The sequence below is a fragment of the Orbicella faveolata genome, unplaced genomic scaffold (assembly GCF_042242905.1).
Source record: "Orbicella faveolata isolate gen_17 unplaced genomic scaffold, um_ofav_v1 contig_15, whole genome shotgun sequence".
Taxonomy (NCBI): domain Eukaryota; kingdom Metazoa; phylum Cnidaria; class Anthozoa; order Scleractinia; family Merulinidae; genus Orbicella; species Orbicella faveolata.
In genome coordinates, this window is record NW_028301542.1 from 2,542,501 (window position 1) to 2,562,730 (window position 20,230).

At 39.6% G+C, this 20,230-nt stretch overlaps 1 protein-coding gene across 1 annotated transcript in view; it reads right to left on the bottom strand.

Moving 5' to 3' along the window:
• The window catches only part of LOC110053805 (dynein axonemal heavy chain 6-like), a 64,197-nt gene that overhangs the window by 36,080 nt on the left and 7,887 nt on the right, over positions 1–20,230 (bottom strand). The window contains exons 2-23 of the mRNA XM_089287919.1: positions 19,202–19,534; positions 18,640–19,128; positions 17,751–17,854; positions 16,924–16,986; positions 15,911–16,178; positions 15,411–15,516; positions 14,658–14,834; positions 13,893–14,045; positions 13,103–13,305; positions 11,878–12,162; positions 10,714–10,836; positions 9,638–9,811; positions 8,696–8,914; positions 7,255–7,544; positions 6,101–6,333; positions 5,220–5,410; positions 2,831–2,911; positions 2,387–2,545; positions 1,998–2,119; positions 1,256–1,365; positions 781–842; positions 95–202 (exon numbers count right to left, since the gene is read on the bottom strand). Of these exons, the coding sequence (XP_089144045.1) occupies positions 95–202; positions 781–842; positions 1,256–1,365; positions 1,998–2,119; positions 2,387–2,545; positions 2,831–2,911; positions 5,220–5,410; positions 6,101–6,333; positions 7,255–7,544; positions 8,696–8,914; positions 9,638–9,811; positions 10,714–10,836; positions 11,878–12,162; positions 13,103–13,305; positions 13,893–14,045; positions 14,658–14,834; positions 15,411–15,516; positions 15,911–16,178; positions 16,924–16,986; positions 17,751–17,854; positions 18,640–19,128; positions 19,202–19,534 (4,053 nt within the window). The remainder of the gene's footprint in view (positions 1–94; positions 203–780; positions 843–1,255; positions 1,366–1,997; positions 2,120–2,386; positions 2,546–2,830; positions 2,912–5,219; positions 5,411–6,100; positions 6,334–7,254; positions 7,545–8,695; positions 8,915–9,637; positions 9,812–10,713; positions 10,837–11,877; positions 12,163–13,102; positions 13,306–13,892; positions 14,046–14,657; positions 14,835–15,410; positions 15,517–15,910; positions 16,179–16,923; positions 16,987–17,750; positions 17,855–18,639; positions 19,129–19,201; positions 19,535–20,230) is intronic.

Genomic DNA, 20,230 nt, shown 5'->3' on the forward strand with positions numbered 1-20,230 from the left:
CAACGAGACAAAAAATTGCGACTGATAGACTATTCACATTTGCTACAAAAACAGTAAAAAGCCTGGTCTTCAAAGGGTTTAAGTTCTTACAAACCTGAACGGCATCAGGGTTTTTGCTGCTATTTGCCAAGATATCGAGTAAATCTTCATTACTCAGGAAGTAAAATCGTGCAAACACCAGTCTCTTTGTCTCAAGGTAGTCCTTTCAAATGAAACAATACAAACTTACCAGTGAATACATAAAAAGGATGCCTTTGCTTCTAGCTTGAAATTTGTTAAATATGTGACCGTTTATTACTTGTGTGATAATAACAATAAGTAAGCAGAGCCAATAGTACTTGTGATTGGACAACGTTTGGTGGGCCAGACAGAGGCTCAAGTGCTGACTACAGGCTCCAGTTGTTCAAAGATTGGATAACACTATCCACCGGATAAATCCCAGTCCAGTGGATAGCGTGGTTTGTTTTGTCAACACTTATCCACTGAATAGCGATCTGAACAACTGGGCCCTGATGGATGGAATGAATATACATGAAACATACTCTGCAATGGGTGTAGACAATCTCTAAATGAGACAAGGGTTCGACTTTCATTGCATTGTGCTTTCTGTGGCTGTTCTTTGATTCATTATGTGGAAGTAGGTAGAGTGTATGTCATCCAAAACAGCACAGTTGAGTAGCAAACTGAATGAAAAAGCGATGAGACAGTGCCTGAGTGTGGTTATGTCCTTAGCTTATTACATGATGTTGACTGTCAATTCTAATCTTCCATGGGGTTCACCTCTAAACATCTGTGTATTTTCTCCAAATGAGAGTTACTTCCTTGTAATACTTCCAGCACTCCTAAAGCGGTCGAAAAAAAACCATTGCATTTTGTGATAAATCAACCAAACTCACCTAAGTCCATACACATTCTAATGGGACCTTTCGGTTTTTATTCTTCTGTCTATTTCAATACACATCGAAAATCACGTGAGCATTTTTTGCACGTAACTTGTATATTTTACCTTTCCTTATCTACAAAGCCTGCAGGTACCTCGAAACGAACCTTTCCACTTTTACTCACACATTCCTAACCCAGCAAGAAAATTAAGCGCTTATAATCTGACAAAATACGACACAAGTAGCCTGTAAAACACCAGTATAAGATGACACAATGGCTAATAATGCGGTATGTACTGGTTTTATGATAACCAACTCCGTGTAAGTAGCTATGTCGGGTGTGCATGGATTTCTTGATAACGTGGTACACTTACCAGCAGCTGTTGAAGCCCTCAGTGCATTTGGTTTATCAATAGTCCTTCTCATAATGTCTTTCCATGATTTGTCAACTTGAGCAAACAGACGAGCTTCATTTGGTAGTTGCCTGTTAGAAGCAAACCCCATTTAAATCGAGCTATGTCATACGTCAAGTAAAACAGCATTGTGTAAGGCTGTATTGTCAACATCTATGCTCATTGAACAATAGAGTGGTTTTCACTCGAGTGACGAGAAGTAATTGGTTTTGCATTTTATACGCTGCTCGGTTGGCTTTAAAAAAAAAAACTCGCACCACTTTTTCATGAAATCAGAAGTAAAACCAAAAGCAATCATGACGCGTTCGCACATGTTTTCCGGCGCTTAACGTCAGCTACATGCAATTACTTCGAATTTTGATTGGTTCACTGGATTGTCTGTGTCCTTTCTGATTGGCTGGAGTGATTACTCTGGTTTTGGTTTTATGACACTCAATTGAAAACCGATCAATATAGCGCAAGCCTACCACATAAATTACATGCAGTATTACTTTCAGGATAGACTAAACTTAAAATCAAACTACAATCTTACACCACCTCTATCCCTCAACTTAAGAATGAAAAAACAATGGAAGAGTTGGTTCTCGGCGTGAGTTAATCATTGATTCGGCGGGGGAGGGGTAGTTTTATTTATCACTTTATTCTGACTAAGATTGTAGTTTCATAATCTTTAAAGACCATTCCCAAAAGATCAATGTATCACCTTTGAATGTCAGCTGCCGAAAAGATGGTTTCCAGGTAAAGCCAGTTTCGCTGACAGAGAAGCCATTCATCTAATGTTCTTGCAAACAGTTTTAGTTTTCTGTCCCAATCCTCAACCAAAGCCTTCGAAAGGAAATAACAATCACTCTTAACAGACTGAAAAAAGAACACGGGAAAGTATAGAGAACGACTTTATCTTAAGCACAAAAAATTCACTTTCTTCACCAAACCGTTGACCTTACTATTTTGAAGGAATGAGAACTTCTAAACGATCATCTAACTCTTTGTTGCTTAAATTTGTTAATCATCTTGCCATGAAAATTTCAATACCAGGAAATGCTGACACCCCTTTCATCGGTTAACCCTACAAGTGACTAAGACATTTTATACCTTGATGGGCGTGACAAAGCGTGACCCTCGGATGTTAGAAAGCGTGACCTGGCTCTCTTCCACCGATGTTATGATATCATCAGCTCCTGTGATGATGGCAATATCCCGGCTAGAATGTGCAGACAACTGGAAATCTGTATGGTTCCAAAAGTCCATCACCTGGAATACAAAACATAAAGGAGCATGTTCCCTAAATGTACGGAATAAGCTGAACGAGTTAAACATGAAAAGCCGAGCGTGCACGTTCTCGTATATCCATAAATTATCATTAATTTTCACTCTTGTCAACGTTACTTGTTCCTGCGCTCTACTTGTTTCATGGGCTACAAAACCAAATCATCATTGCTGGGTTCAATTATGCTTTATAACAGTTATGCTTGTAGCTGAAATTCCATGAACTCCTGTACACAGTCTACAGAACTGTCAACAGCTGCTTTACTTTACCTTTTGAAGCATTTGTTCCAGAGTTGCTTCATTGCTGGCCTGAGATGAGATGTCTGAAATTTTCTCCTTGTGTTGAAAAACCTGAAAATAGTCCAGACATTTTTAAAGTGCCACTGAAACGAAATTTTCGTATGTGAGATTTTTGCTTAGTAATAAAGTTTCAACCTTACTTGGAAACACTGCAGACTTTTTTTTCGCATACGGTAAGCGAAAACTGCTTTTTCAGCCGTTCGAAATTGGCTGGTTAAGCCCAAAATTGGCGGCCATCTTGGCGCGGCCAAAACAGCCTAGTGACGTCACTGGTTGTATTGCTCTCATGTCGCGCTGAAAATTTAGAGTGATTATGGGAGAAGAGAATACTGTTCGAAGCCTCCCAAAAAACATCTTAAGGACATCTCAGGGCTGTAAAGCAGATAATAAGAGTAGCCTTAGACATGAAGAGGTGGAGAGTCGATCCTGGGGCTTTTCAGTCTATTTAATTGGATATTTTATGTAAGCAAGCAAACGAGTGGGAGTTCTTAGATCGCAAAATGATCGGGACTCTTAGTGAAATGGCCAGCACTCAATTAAACAATATCTACACTCATAAAGTTAAAAGACATGAAAACAAGAGAAAGCGGCTTTTGAAAATATTATCCGGAGTGCTGCTGCACGAATCGTAGCAGCAACGTTTCGAGTTTTCGAGTCGCTTCGCTTCGAGGAAACCGGACGCTTTGTGAGTTTCACCGCGGACGAGATTGTGCCACAGTGACCTTTAGTCTAGTTGTATCTGCTACATCCTACAAGTTATCACAACAGCAACAATTTAAGAAACCCTCTTATTTTATATGAGGGAGCGAATTTAAACTATAAAGGTAAACTTAGCTGCCATGACCATACAATTATATGTTTTCAGGAAACGAGAGAAAGCGTGACAATGTCGGCGGCGAAAGGTCATATATGCAAATTAGTTCAAATTCTGTTTAATAAACCTTCGACTAAATAATAAACTAGTGACGTTTAACGAATTGCTTTGAACTTGAATACTATTAAATGAAGATCATAGACATAAGTATGTGCTAAAGAACTCCAAGTTATCCATCGGCCGTGAAATATTACAATTGGGAGATACGTGTAAAAGAGAAGCGAAATTCCCGCTTTGTTTACACTGACACGTATGCGGCGATAAAGCAAACCCTGCTGCGGATCACAATTTTCAAAGATACATTTTGTCTACCACAAGAACTCTCACTTATTAGTATCATAAAAAGATGCTCTCTGTGTGCAAAGAAGTACTCGACTCAAAGCTTGTGGACCGTTAATAACTTCATGATTGTGCGGATGGCTGATGCGCTTACGGCTTTTAATGCAGCAAAGTTGCCGAGGATATATTCGAACCTTGTTAATAGACCTTAGATAAACGTGAGAATCCAAATTTCAGAACCAGGCTGAAAACAGACGACGAAATATCGTGTTTAGGCTTCAGGACGTGATACAAAAGTTGCCCACTCGTCTTCGAAATCTCCAATCGAGTACTCAAGATGTTCGAAAAGTATACTGAGCTGTTCTAATCTGTAGCATTCATTTTGGTGAATCTACATTCTTTGGCGCCCTCCAACGTTTATGATGTGTATTTCCTGTCAAGGCTGGACTGAAATTACAAGGTAGGAAACTAGTAGGTATCGACAATATGAAGAATAAACTTAAATAAATCAAGTGAAAACAAGAGAGAATCTTAAGCGCTTCTTGCGTGAATACAACCAGTGACGTCACAAGGTCCTTAAACTCGGTTCCAGAGCCCGGACACAGTTTTGCTCCAAAAAGTCGATTTCAGCAGCTAAAAAGAGCACTTTCCGTTAGGATTTGACAGAAATAAAGTTCACCATTATGTTAAGCACGTTTGAAACTATAAATTGGGCTAAAAAAAGAGAGTACGAAAATTTCGTTTCAGTGGCACTTTAACACTGATACTTCAGCGCCTGATAATGAGACTAGCAAACCTATAGAGGTGGAATTAAGTATGGAGTTAGGAGTTCCCTCGTCAAATTCTAGATAGAAAGACGAGCAAATTCAACAAGAAAATAAGCTAACATTTACTATAACCAACCTGGCTGTATTCAAAATTATTGCTACCCAAACCAAAGTAAAGGCAACTAGATTATGGCTTAAAGGTCGTTTGGGAGCCATGTTCTCCAAAGGCCACGACAAGCACCAGTGTTCACACTGTACTCTACAGCTGCGACACCCTCCTTCAGCCTGAAGATGGCGATCTTAACTCTCTATACTGATTTCTAGAGAATTTTGCAAAAGATGGTTTAGAGAATCTCCTGATAAATCAAGACAAATGTCCCCAGATGTGACTTATCTTGATCCAAATGATTTTACTACGTGGTTTACAATTATTAATCACCTTGAGTTGCAGAAGGTGTCCCAGCGTGAAATATTTGTCACGAACTATCCGCGTTCCAATAACATTCTGTATCGCCTCCCAGTGTCTTGTTCTTAGCGCAGCATTTCTCAGGCTTGTTATAACAGGCATGCCCTGTTTAAAGCTCATCACCTTCTGCTTCAGTTTTGGTACAACCTTGTTGGGTGGAAGACCTAACAGAGAACAAATGTCAACAACCTTTTCAGTTCTTAACCAGAAGGCTGTCATCTGTGTAACAGTCGAATCTCTCAACAACGGCCACCCTGCAGACAGAGTTTACTGGCCATTGTAGAGAGGTTGGGCATTGTTGGGGGTTTAAAATAAGAGCAAATCTTTCGACTGGGACTCAAATGCGTGGCCACAGTATAGAGATGGCCGTTGCGGAAAGGTGGCCGTTGGTAGAGGTTCGGCGGTACTTCTAAATGATATCCAATCTGAAAAATCGTATTACATGGGATGAAAAGCTTTCCATACATGCAAAAACCCAGAAACTAAAGAATAGAGGACTATGATCAGTGATGGTTTGGCTGAAGTGGAATTCTCCTAATTGACAAGAATTTCATAAAAGCATGGAAAATCTCTCATAAACGTTCTACAGATGACAAATGTGTTTCCACTTCTGCCATGTCCAGGAAAATGGCTTAAACATTTCAGTCTTTTCCAGCCATTGAGAACTCTGCATAAGCCAGCAGACTCCAGTTGTTCGAAGGCTGGGTAACTCACTATCCAGATAACCAGATAACACACTATCCAGCTGGTACGTGTTTCAAAAGAAAACAAACAAACCACGCTATCACCTGGATTGTGATTTATCCGATGGATAGCGATATCCACCTTTCGAACAACTCGAGCTAGTACTGTACCTTTTTCCAGTAAGAATACTGTCTGGATAAACCTTGTGACATCTTGTTGCACTTCATCAATCTTCAGAGTCTCAAAGGGCGTGGCCTCCCACTGATCGACCAATCCCTGCCATTCTTGCAGGGACTCCCATAAAAGGCATCTTAGTGTCAAGTCCTTTTCAACTTCTGTTACCTCCGACTGTAAGGAGGAGGCCTGGGGACTTGAATGGCCTGCCTTGCTAAGCATAACTCCCCTATTAACAGACAGAACAATAGAGGGTATATTAATGATGCTTTTTATATGCTGGTATTTCCAGCCATTCTGTCAGTCCAATTGCCAGCCTCTAGCCACCAAATGAATTACATACCAGCAAACGTGGTGTGGGGCAAGGAATGCAGAAATGCAGAAATGCAGGAATGCAGGAATGCAGGAATGCAGGAATGCAGGAATGCAGGAATGCAAAACAGATGGAAGTGAAGCCTATGAAGCCTTCATCAAGCAAGCCTCACATCACATCACTGTTAATGGTACAGATTCATTCTAGGTAGTTACCACAAACATGTCTGACGATGTTTCCACAAAAAATTACTAGAAAAACTAGTAATAAAACAGTGCCAAAATGAACTCAATTATATCGCAGACGTTTCGAGCCTAGCTCTTCCTCAGTGCTAAGTTTTGAATGGGACGCATCATTAAACTGTTTCAGATGCCTGCAGATGCCCCACAATAGTTTCTTTTAATTAGAAACCCGGAATCGTATTGGAATAGAAAGGAAGGAATGCAATGGGATCGAGACATGCATGTTTCCGTGTTACCCTTATTTATGCAGAGAGGTCCGCAATATAGCCAGAAAAGGCCTCAGTGAGTTTACAGCCTAGAATCATTTACAGGTGTACCAAATTAAACTCAACAGTTCATCTTGTGTGATCGTCCGGGTGAGGGTAGTTCTGAAAAGAACTGTTGTTGTTGACCGACGTTCCGACAACCTGAGCGGAAGTCATCTTCATAGTCCAGTGGCAAGTCAAGTCTTGACTCTAAAGATGGCTTCCGCTCAGGTTGTCGAAACGTCAGTCACCAGCAAAAGTTCTTTTCAGAACTACCCTCACCCGAACGATCACACAAGACGAACTACTGATACTCCTGGGTTCAAACCATCATACTAAATTAAACTCACTCAGTCAAGGCCTTCTTCTGCAATGAAGATGACATGGAACTCCCAAAGCGGTCCTGATAAGCAGTATAATTACGAGCCTTGGTTGACAAGTTTGCCAAGTCCTCCTTCAACAGCTTCAGCTTCTCAGTGGCCACTTGAGGGATACTGTCAGCATCCAGCAGAGCAGGAGAGCAGACCTTGTTCTTTATGGTGACCAGCTCACGTCGCACCGTGCCGATGAGATCATCAAGGGCCTTACTGTACCGTTGGATGTTTTCATCCTTCTTTGCTTCACAGTATAAAATGGTTGACTGCGAGGGGAAAAATAACCAGAAGGAGTGGTTAGTGTTTGGAATTGTGGTTAGAAAGGCTCCCAGCGACTCCAATGTGGATGAAGAAGCACTGACGTAAAGTTAATATGTCATTAGTATTGAAATAGAAAACAGTTTCTCTGTGGTTCTAACAAGTTTCAGTATAAATATCCCAGCGTTCTATCACGAATGCCATTTTCTTACAAACATGTAATCGCTACGCTACTCATAGCTACGCCACTCACTATCTATTCTTTTGTACACAGTGAGTAACCTCAACCTGTGCAGTTGTTGACAAAATGATGGCCGCTTCTCTGCGTTTTTGGAGTATTTGTGAAGAGGATTTTGAAATCATCCGAACGACTAGTAGATTTAAACTAAAACAGTAAGAATATTCGCTCTTGATTTCTGAGCGTGATAGATATCTCGGGCTCATAATGTAATTGTTGAATAGAGGTAAAACTTTTAGCATGCACTTTCTTAGAGCATTTTCCAAAAGGGATTAGGGATTGATTAATAGTTTAATAATTTGAGCCTGCGCATTTTATACCATTAAATTTAAGAAGCGTCAGTAATGGTATTATATTGTAAGTAGTGTAAGTATTAGTATGTATTGTAATGTATTGTTTTGTAGAGTAAGTTATGCAAATGACAGTACTGCAAGTAGCATCTGTAATTGCATCGTATTGTTAGGTAGTGTAAGTAGTTGTATCACTGTTGTAAATTGGGTAAGTAGACATACCAGTGTTGTAAGTAGTGTGAATCACAATTAATATATATAAAAAAAAACCATTAAATCTTAATGGGCCAACAAAGGTCATGTTAATGAGGTTCAACCTCACTTTTATCATTACCTTCACGAAATTTAAACGTTCATGTGCTATAAAGCCTAGTTCACAGTACTAGCGACGTAACGACTTAAACTCAACAAAGTAAGAAGGACGTAATGTCGTTGTTTGCAGTGTGAACACCTGACATATGAAATAATAGCAACAGCATGAACTTAACAACAAAGGAAAAAATATGTCTTTATGTCGATGTTCTCATTACCTACATCAGTGATTATGTCGTTATGTCATATGTCATTATGGCGAATATTGCCAATGTGACCCAGGCCTAACAGAGATGAAACTTTATTTCTAAATCATTACCTTGAGATGCTGAAAACTCGGCATAAGCATCTGATAGAGAGCTAGCTCCTCATTTGATATGGACATTTCAAAGTTACGTGCAATGCTGTACATGCGGGTGACAATGTTGTACTCTTTCTCCAAAGAAGCAATCTCATTTCCCATACGTGACAAGAAGATGAGATGTTCCACAAAGGCTTCTACAGTGTCTGCCATTTTGTCCAGCTTCCTTGAAGCGTGCTGTAGGAGAGAAAGTTTTGGTTAGCAGGTTAACTAATGGAAACTCTGTGTCTGCTCCTATGTATCAGAATAGTTTCTGTAACATGAAGCACCTTGATGTAATTCATCTGAGTCCATCACAGGTATACCCACAACATTTTGATTCTGAACCCAAGTCTATTTTACCCTCAATGGTATCCATTTTGATTCTGAACCCAAGTCTATTTTACCCTCAATGGTATCCATTTTGATTCTGAACCCAAGTCTCTTTTACCCTCAATGATATCCATTTACAATCCTGGGTAAAGAGAGGAGATGTGAGAATGAAGGTTTTTTGGCAGATAACAGAACATTAGAACCTTAGTCTCTAACGTCTCTATCTGGAATTCAACACTGTAACCATTGTATAATTAGGTCACTTTCGCACCCCTATTTGGTCCGTATTCCTCTGTAAATGCACGGGTAACAAAGGAATGCTTTCAGGAGTTATAGGTCATCTGTAGACTGGGCCTTTTTACAGGAAATGAGGAAGAATTTGTACCAATTGCTTTGCGAGAGCAAAACATCTACGTGCAAAAAGCTTAGCATTCCAAACAAAAGATGGAAAATGTAGCGAGAAATGAGAGAAGCTTGTGTAATTTTAAACCCAAGAGACAGTGTTTCACAACAGATCCAAATACCAGGCAAGTATTTTTGATTCATTTCAGTTCGGTATGATTGAAGGCTCATGTGAAGTTACCGTACCTTGATGACATTTAGGAGGACATCATTTCTCTTGGCAGCAATAAAGGGGAGATGTCGGCCTACAGCTTCGAGAATTTTTTCAGGGTAGGGAAGACAATCGGTTTTAAATCCAGTAACGTCTACATGAAACAGTCCAATCCTTTTATCCAATGTCATCTTTGCCATCTCAAGTACCTGTTAAAAATAAGTTCTTGTTAATAAAACATATGTTGAAAAAAACTAGTACAATCATTGTTTGAGATGGCTGACTGTTTGACCTGAGCTAAGCATGTACTTTAGAATTCCTCTGCCTCAAACACAGATAACAATGCATGGGAAAACCTTACATTGTCTACATGTAATGACATTGAGGAATTTTTTATATCTGTAAAGGAAACATTTGACAAGGGCCTTAACTTAAAACAAGTCACAGAAAACCAGTTGAAATATACTCAAAACTTAACTACTCAATCTGCAAGTACAAAATGTCAGTACAATGCTCTGAACACACTGTCAGTGACATCTTTCAGGACAAACCAGTCAATACACGTGCACATTTTCCGTTGCTGTTTTCTTTTCTGCTAGAGCTGCTTGACTGTCTGAATATGGCTTGTAAGACAAAGTTTATTGGTTTCACATCTTGTCTTAGATTAGTATTAAATGCATGATACGGGTGGACCCTTGAAGATATAGAACTAAATTAATGATTTACACAATGTAGTGAATTAACACAGTGAAGTACACAGTGTAGTGAATTAACTGTTCAGTATCAGGTCTAGGTTTAAGCACGCTATACTGCTTTCGAACGGACTTTTGACCTAGTATTGAATGTACAATGAATGCGGACCTTTGAAGCTATAGAATTAAATTACAAAGTCAGTGAAATAAATTAACTGTTGTGTAAAAGGTCTAGTTTTCAGCACACTATACTACTTTAGAATGGACTTAGTATTCTGACCTAGTATTGAATGTACAATGTATGTGGGCCTTTGAAAATATGGAGATAATTACACAGTCAGTGTAACGAGTTAACTGTTCTGTATTCGGTCTAGTTTCATGCCCAATATGCTACTGTAGAGTAGAGTGAGTATTCTAACCTGCTCTGTGTGCTGGTTAAGCACAGCATAGAATTCTTCAGTGTCCCATTCTCTTTCTTTAAGGGAGCCATCCACATCTACTCTACGTGATTTGTCCACCATAACACAGAATCTTCTAAATTTCTGAGCAACAATGACAAAAATAAAAATTTATAATGTTACTTTTGCGTCTTTTAATCCAACAAAGGCTTTTCATGTTGCTTGTCTTATTGAATTTACGTTCCCTGGTTAACAGCCCACACAAATATATTAACATAAACAAACCCTTTACTGTTTCCTCAAACTGAACACAATGCACAGAGAAATTATTATTTCATGACCTTCAAGCCACAAGAATTTAAGTGAACTGGAAGAGTGGGGTCAAGATAAAAAGTTGTCGAAACCCTGATTTCACAATACAGAGGATCCCTTTTGGAAATGTGCAAGTTATAAGAAACTTACTGACCACCGTGAAAGAAGGGGACGAACCTACCAACAGACAGGGACCAGTTTACAAGATCAAATGCCCCGACTGCCAGGCTTCCTACGCTGGTGAGACTGGCAGAAACCTTAACACGAGACTGACTGAACAAAAACGAGCCACAAGAAATGGTGATGACAACAATCACATTGCTGTACATCATCAACTGACAAACCACAACATTGACTGGGACTCTGCTCAGTGCTTAACCTACAGTACAAACTATTTTCAACAACTGACTCTGGAAAGCTGGTACACTAACCTAGAACAAACGCCTCTTAACAGATGTCAACAACTACCGGTGCCTTACAAACAACTTATTATGACGGAAACGAAACCAACAAATGGACTTCTACCAGACCGACTTAATTTGACTAACAATACACAGACCAAAAACTGACCAATCTGACTAACAATAGACGGATCGAAACCCACCAATGACTGATGACAAACTTTACACGAGTCTTTCAGCCAGTACCATCATGGCTAAACTGACCAATCACATTCAACAGACCAGATTTAAAACATCATCTACTGACAAACACTATTCACTTGACTCTGAAGATGACTTCCGCTCAGGTTGTCGAAACGTCAGTCACCAACAACAATTCTTTTCAGAACTACTCTCAACCGGAAGATCACACCATACGAACTACTGATACTCCTGGGTTCAAACCATTTACTATGTTATAAAAAACTATTACCTTTGAATAATTGAGGACATTGTCCACTTCATCTTTGATCTGATGAAATATCTGACCAACATCGTTCTGATAATCAGGATCCTGACCAAACAACAACTCTGAGTCAGGCCAGGGAATCCGCTTGGCTTTCTCCTCTTCAACTACATCACGTGACAAAGCATACACAACATCGCTGGTCGGTGGATTAACATAAATGGACAACTCTGGGTCATAGACTAAGCTTTTGAATGATGCTGCAGTTTGTTCAAATCCATAAATAATGTTGTAAAGAGCTGTTTCAAAATCCTAGGGAATAATTGAAAGTCAAAGTGAATTTTAATCTTCCAACACTATGGACATTCAGAAAATAGCAAATAACTGTAACTCTGGGAACCCTTCATATAGTGGTATTGAGATGTACATAGCTAAGTACAAATCTCTACCAGGCCTGCCGCTCAAAGCTCACTCTGTCAGGATTCACAACACACTCAGCAGTTCTTTCAAATGTATATCCCGAGTTTAAAGATGGAACTCTGTAAATTTGACACTGCACACATCTCCCATGTAGTCAAAGAATAAAGGAAAACACAGTCAAATTTATACTTCTCAAACTTATTAACAATTCATCAAGTTAAAACAAAGCAAATCACAACCGTGAAGGAGGTTTGGATACCCGGTCTTAATTAGCATAGATTTTGACGATTTAACTTCTCAATTTACTCCTCAGTTTTTGTTCCGATTGAGAAGATATATCAAACACTCGAGACAGTGTTTCATTGGCCATCCAAACACCTCAAATTTCGTCAAAACTACTCCGCTGCGCATCGTATTTTCAACTCTCTTCTCAGTGTTTGGATATCCCGATGAAACACTGTCTCTTGTGTTTGATATATTACATCAAGCATTTCAAATGTGCACTCCCCAGCAGAGCCAGATCACGTTTGCCTTTCTTAAAGTTTGTCAAAACCCTTGCGCTTCCATAAAAACCTCATGAAAACCAGGTTTTAGGACTGCACTCTGGATTGGGAAGTCCCAGTTTGATAAATGGGTAGTTAAATGATTAGGATAACCCAGCAATTCACAAGTATAACTAGTGTGTCATCCACTGGGGGTAGAAAAACTCCATGGCTCACAAAAGCTCCAGTGTTATGGGAATTTTTGCATGGTACAGTCTTAATCTACCATCAGCTACTATGAAAATCAGTGCAAAATTTTGTGAAAGCTTCTAGTCCAAATTCAACGTCACCTGTTCTGTTGGTTTGAGAGAAATGAAAGACTTGGTTGTCTGCGAGGTATGACTGCTGAGAGAAGTCACTGAAGGCTCCTTTCCAGAGGTGACTGTCATTGTGTCATCAACAAATGATGTCCCATCAGCAGTGTTAAGTGTAGACTTCTCTCCAGTCTCTGGCCGTTGAGAGTGGACATCAAACGTGACTGTTTTCTTATCGGCTGAAAAACAAAGTAACACATCTAACTACATCCTCAGAGTCAAGAATTGACTTGACACTTGACTCTGCTGATGTTTTCCACTCAGGTTATTGAAATGTCAGTCAACAACAATGTTCAGTTCCTTTCAGAATTACTCACCCAGATGATCACAGAAGATGAACTTCTGATACACCTGGGTTTAAACCATTTACTACGTGTATGTTACATCTAACTAGCAGGGCTCGACTTTCAGGAAAAAACCTTGGGGCCAGCTGGCCTGTAAGTTTTCAGATTTATTCGTAAGCAAAAGTATTTCAATGAGAAGCATGAAAAATTAGTCGCCAGTGAAAAAAAATTGGTCGCATTGGAAACCCCAGCGAGCACAACATTGAGCTCTGACTAGACATATGCGCCTTATAGGATTTCACAAAGAGGATTTTTGGAGGGAGGGCTGGCTGCTGCAAATTTTGATGACAGTCATTGAGAATGTTTTCTTAGTACTGGTCAAATGGTTCATGCCAAGGCAGCTTTATATTCATGCAGTATTCTGACCCTTTTCTTTTGAGTTAATTCTTTAGTTAATAAATAGATTCACTGTTGAATCTTACCACCATCTTCCATAGGTGGAACATTTAAGACCAGCTCCACCTTCAAGAGTTCTACTGCCTTTTTCTCTTCTTCATCATCGCTGCCAAATACAACATCTGGTTTGACTTGGTCATCAAGAGTTGGCTCCATTAGACTCAGATGAACAACAGACCCTGTATAGTATTGTAAAGAATAGTATACTCAACTGACTTAGATTGATACTACAACTTTGATCGCTTTATCTGATTAACTGGTTCACTCATATCTCGAGCATGTGTAAACAATGTTCCAATGTGCTGCAATGCCAAACTTGTACATGTACCCTGAAAACCCTTGTTATCATACACAGTTATCAATTAAAGACTTCACAAAAGCCTTATTAGCTTCCCTGGGCTTCTTTGCCTTTTACATTAGTTCTTCCACAACCTCAAACTGATTATCTTAAGAGAAGTTTTTCATACCGTGGAGCTCAGACAGTTGTGGAACAACTTACCTATAGACCTAAGACAAGCATCTTCAATGACCGATTTCAAATCTAAATCAAGTTGCCACAGTTTAAAGTAATATCTTAATTTTAAGTAAATTTTTAGACATGGCCCATGAAAAGCAGTTTTTTTCTTTTAAATTTTTGTTGTAAGTAGGCAGATAGGTAGATAGTCCAGCAACTTTGTTGACTGATGGAAAAACCGTGTATAAATAAAGTTATCTTATCTTATCTTATCTTATACATTGATATTTCATAAATAAATTGATTTACAAATGCCAAATGATCAAACAAACAATACCCTGCACAGAAGAGGCCTTCACTTGAGCTAACAGTGTCCTCAATGCTACAAGGACTAGTCGTCTTAAAAGTTCCATCACTAGAAAGTCAATCAGTCTAATAAAACATGTCAAACGATGAAGGACACCTCTCCACTGAGACATTTGTGTAAATGTTGGCTGCCCATCTCCATCTTTGCCTAAGAATTTGTGGAATATAAGGCAATGAATGATGAAATGAAAGCTACAGTGTATTGCATCCTTACTGTTAGGAAAAAGATTACCATTATGAAGCTGTACAGCAAAAAAGCAGCTAGCTTAGAAAGCATTAAATAGCTTTCTGTTCCCTTTCCATGTACACCTTGTCTAGTCTCTTCATCAACTACTGTATTTATTCAATCAAGTGTCCTGGGTGCTTATTAAATTTTTGGACCTTGAGAGTGCCGGTGCTTATTCAAGATGGGTGCTTATTCGAGGCTGGGTGCTTATTAAATTTTCACCATTTTCAGCAAGTAGTAAGTTTATTTTGCACCAAAACAATAAATTTTAACAAAACCTGTACCAAAGCAGAATCAACAAATCTCGGTCTAAGAAGAAGTTTCTTAACAGTACTTACATGTAGTTAATTTCAATCTCATATTGTCACTAAGGTCAATCAGGGAACTCGCTGGTGCACTTCATTTTAAGGGGGAGGCGGGGGAGTGGGGGGCACTTATTCGAGGCAGGGTGCTCATTGGAGGTTGGGCACTTAATCAAATAAATATGGCAGACATTACCTTTTCTTTTCTTTCCATCTGTATTAGTTGCCTTCTTTTTCTTTGGTGCTTCTTTCTTTCTTTCAGGGTGAACCCATTCTGTGAGTCCCTCCTCCTCTGTAATTTTCTAACAGCAATACATTGACATTATTACACCATAAGGTAGTTAGCCTTGAAGTTACCTTGCTTAATTGATAAATTCTGTGAAATAATATTGAATAAGACCAGGGAGAAGGCTAAGAGGTCTTCAGCAAAGATGTGTCAAAGATCTTTAAATTTACAAAAAGTAGAGACTGTCCCTCAGGGTGATGATCAGGCTGGTAAAAATCAGAATGAGTGAAGATGCTTTAGCAATGGTGTAGATACATTCTCAGTGTAGAGATTAGGGTGGCTGTTACTAGAGTGCTAAATTTCCACCAACTCTGCATGCAGTATTTTACTTCATGTTTAATACAAAGAAGGAAACAGCCATCTTCTCATAACTAGACAACAGAGTCTGAAAACCTTAACTGATCTCCTACCTCACAAGCTTCTTTGACAATTCCTAGCACCTTTATTCTTAGTGCTTCTAGCTTTTCCTTTGCCTCTTGTGCTTGTTTTGACTGCATCTCTTCAAACTCCTTCAGTGTGAAGGTTTTCTGATGATCAGAATAAAGCAAAAAAATGCCATCGTCTCCCTCGCCCACTCCTGTTATGCTGCTACAGGCCTTCTCACAGAGGAGCCTCACACGAAGTATGGCTTGTTGTGTGGCTTTTGTTGCAGAGAAGAGTGAGCCATGAACATCAGATCTGAATGAAAATATTCCACTATCTTATAAATCTTATCGATAATTTACTGAATGAAGTTATGGTTGGTTGCAGCACAGCTGGTCGAAGATTTTTAGAGCAGTCTCAATGAATTATTTGTAAGAAAGAATTGAATTATACTGTTGACAAAGTTACGTTGAGGGCCCACCCCTTGTGTTCCCTATGTAGCCTTGGCTGGTGTGCACCGACATGCCCAGGGGGGGGGGGGGGGGGGGACTCCCATATTGAAAAGGTTGGGGATGCTCCTCGTCTCGCTAAGGGGTATAAATCAAGGATTCTGGTCTCACCTAGGATGCTCATGACGAAATGACACCATTTTTAGCTGTCAAAGTATCTTTCTGGGTGCACTCTAAGAAATAATTATAATAAAAAAATAGCTCTTTTTTTCGCTTTCACACTTAATTTCCATCAGTCTACTAGAGGGGGCTCCCTTCCTGAATGGCCACTAGTAATCAAGCCCATTCTATTTAAAGTGGTATCTCTAAGGACCAAATAAAGCTCAAGCCACGCCCAGAATGGTCTCATTTAGAGGTTTAATTCAAATTTTCCGATGAGCATCCACGACCTTTTCATATGAGAGTCCCCCTACCCAGGCAGACATGTGACCCAGCCATAACCAGGGTGCTTTCTCAAGGGAGAGGAGAGAGGACCATGAAGATGAGGTTACAATTTTGTACCAACCATGTTGTGTCATGAAGAACTTTCATGCTGTTGCAAATACACTCACCTACTACTACAATTCTTCTGAAATCTGACATTGTTTTTCCAACATGTGTAGCCTTTCCACAATCTAAAAACAAGCATATACAGTTGTACATGTCGTACTTTCTACAGAAAATAAATTTAACTTCAAGTAACTATTACTACTGTTATTGTACACTGTGGTTACTTGCTCTTTTTAACTAGGAACCTTCAGATATTGAAAAGAGAATAAATACAGTGAATAAGTGAATAACATGTGGATTTTAGTTTTAATTAGTTGTTATACCTATTATTGTACCTTTTTGGTATGCTTCAGCAGCACATCAGGCACGATTTGCTAAGCCATAGTTGGTATTTTTCCAAGATATAGTTAAACCAAAATATTTCCCACATGGCATGACCAAGCACTTGAACATAGCCATATCAGGTCAATGACTTGATATTGCAGAATATCAAGACAGTGGCTATGGCGTCTGATTGGCCAATTGTGAATTTGCGTATGGAAAGATGACACATGATGCCCATTAGTTGCGGTTGACAACTATTAGCTTTTGCTGAGTGTAAAACTCTTATCAAAATAAAATATATGGGTTCATGATCAACCATGAGGTCACGATGGCTGGATATTGGCCAAGTTGTTGTTTTTTACATTCTTTTTTTTTTTGATTTATTATATGTAAAAAGAACACTTAATATTTTCTTGCGGGACACAGTAGGTAATTCTGAGCTGGCAAGATAGCGTTATCTCACCCGCTCAGGTAGCCAATCACAGGATTTGGTTCATCGTGCCCGCTAACAGAGCTAGCCATATAATAAAGCTACAGATAACAATAACAAATTGTTAATACTTGCCTGAACTTGGCAAAGGTTGCTACACCAAATATTAGATTAAATTGTTTTCTTTCATAAAGCCATCTCTTAAGTGGGGTCAGCTCTGAATCAAATCCCTCTCTGACCTGAAAACAACAGGGAAAATCATCTTTAGTTACTAATCCTGCATTATGTAAACGTTAAAGGTAAAGACTCAGGGGCAGACCCAGGATTTTTCAAAGGAGGTGGCTGCCGTACCTTGGGGTTGCAGAATCAATGAGGCATGCTCCCGAAGTGTTGCAATTTGTTACACCAGAAATACTAGCAAATAAGCCACAAACTATAAATTAGAATGAGGCGCCTGTCCAGAGTGTTTGCCTTTGATTCTGCCATAATATTTACAATCTTCATCATTTTTGTTTTTGCTTCTCCATAACGGGGGGTGGCTAGCCACCCAATCGACCCACCTTCCCCCAAATCAGCTTTTCGTTTATCACTGGTGCAACATTTTTTGTAAAAAAAAAAGCTCATTTTAGCTTACAAATATGTAACATGACCAAACTGTCTTGATATAACAGAAACACAGACAAATGACGTCCAGTAAAGGTCACGTTTGGTGACCTTTTAAAAAAATTGGGTTTTTTCTTTATGGGTTCATCAATTGTTGACTAACTGGCCACTGTTGAGAGATTATTTTGGCAGCTGGGATGCATTTTAGTGGCCTTTGCCTTTGTGGGGAGGTGGCTGCTGTAGAGAGGTTAAAGTATGAGTGAATGTAAAGACTGTCCACCGAGACCAAAAAAAGTGGCCACTGAACAGAGATCGCCGTTAGTGGAGGTTTGACTGTGTAGTGATATTTAACAGCCATGCTGTATCAAAACTCCTGTGAACCCACGTTGTGAAAATAATGCCCAGTCATTAAGTAACACACCTGTGTAACAGCAGAAGCAGTAACTGTAAAATAATGCGCACTAGACTGTGCTTCATGTGATGACACACAAATCAAGTCATAAGGATTGTAACGTGCAGCTCTCTCTGCTCGGTTCTTGAACAGGCAGTACAAGAATTTCCCATCATCTTCTTTAATGTATAACCGATTGATATTGTTCTCATCTTCATCTGGGTCCTCCCCATTGGCAACGGCATCCAAATCTGTGCTCATGTTTAGTCTTTGACGTAGCTTCTTTATGACGTCTGCTACATCTAAGCCAAGAAATTCTTCATCTGTTGGGACTCCTCGAGAAGGAAGGCTTCCCATGTTTGCATTGAAATCACGTCTCTGGTTTCTAGCAGGAGGACGCTGTGATTTCCCAGATGAAACCCGAGATTTAAAAGAGTTTGGTCTACTGTATGGGGTTTCACTTGATACAAAGGAGCGGGATTCATCAGCACTTTTACCAAGAGATGCAACAGATGGCACCTGAAAAAGAGAACAGCTTTTTTTGATTAAGCATATTGACCACTATAAACGACATTTCAGCACTTGAAAATACCTGGCCAACTGGCCTTCCATCATCAGAGAATGCACTCATCTGTTCTGGCAGGTTTAAATTTGCCAAGCCATCAGAAATAACAGCTCGTTGTTCTACTGCAGCAGCTCCATCGGTATCTCTTGAAAACTGTGATTCCAATTCCGATGCTTCTTGCATGTTTGGGATGACTTCTTTCTCGGGTGGCATGGCTCCCTGTTTGATTGAGACTGGCTCTTTTGGGAAACCCTGGTTTCTTTGCGCTTGTAACCTGTTGAAGTCTCTTCTGAACATAGTGGTCCTATAGGTGCCCATTGTTGACCTGGGGCCACCCTTGGGAGGAGGATGAGGAGTTCCCTGTTGAAGACAAAAAGCAGAAAGGATGGTTTTATCTGTCTTAGGGGTGGCAAACGGTAAATGTGAGACTTAGCGAGACGACGAGGTTAGCGTTTTTCTTTGCGAGCTCAAGACATTTTGATAAAAAATTTTATACACAAATTTTGACCTCCCCTCAAGCACTGAAGAGACAAATCTCCCCAAAAAATCTGGGTTGAAAATGTACGTCCCAAATTTCTTCCCAGTGCCCTCAACTCTCCTGTATTAATAATGGATACGTTTATACCCTACTAAGTACTCTACATCATCAAAAAAGGTCCTTGGTAACATGTTTGCACATGTAAAATAGCATGGCTTTAAAATACACTGGATATTTCTGTAGAATCAAAAACTTGTTAGGTATTTGGGGAGCAGGGATGGCGCAGTACTAGTGAGAGCGCTCCCCTCCCACCAATGTTGGCCAAGTTTGATTTCAGCCCCATCCATATTGTGGGATGAGTTTGTGTTGGCTCTCACCTTGCTCCAAGGGTTTTTCTCTGGGTTCTCTGGTTTTCCTACCTTCACAAAAACCAACATGTTCAAATTACAATTCAGCCAGGATGGAGGACCCGCATGAAAACCAGCTTAGGCTGATGTGGCTTCCTCTCTAAATATTGTAATTTTATAAAGTCTACAAGGATTTTCCAGAGGCAGCACCTCAAATCTCCAGAGCCCGAT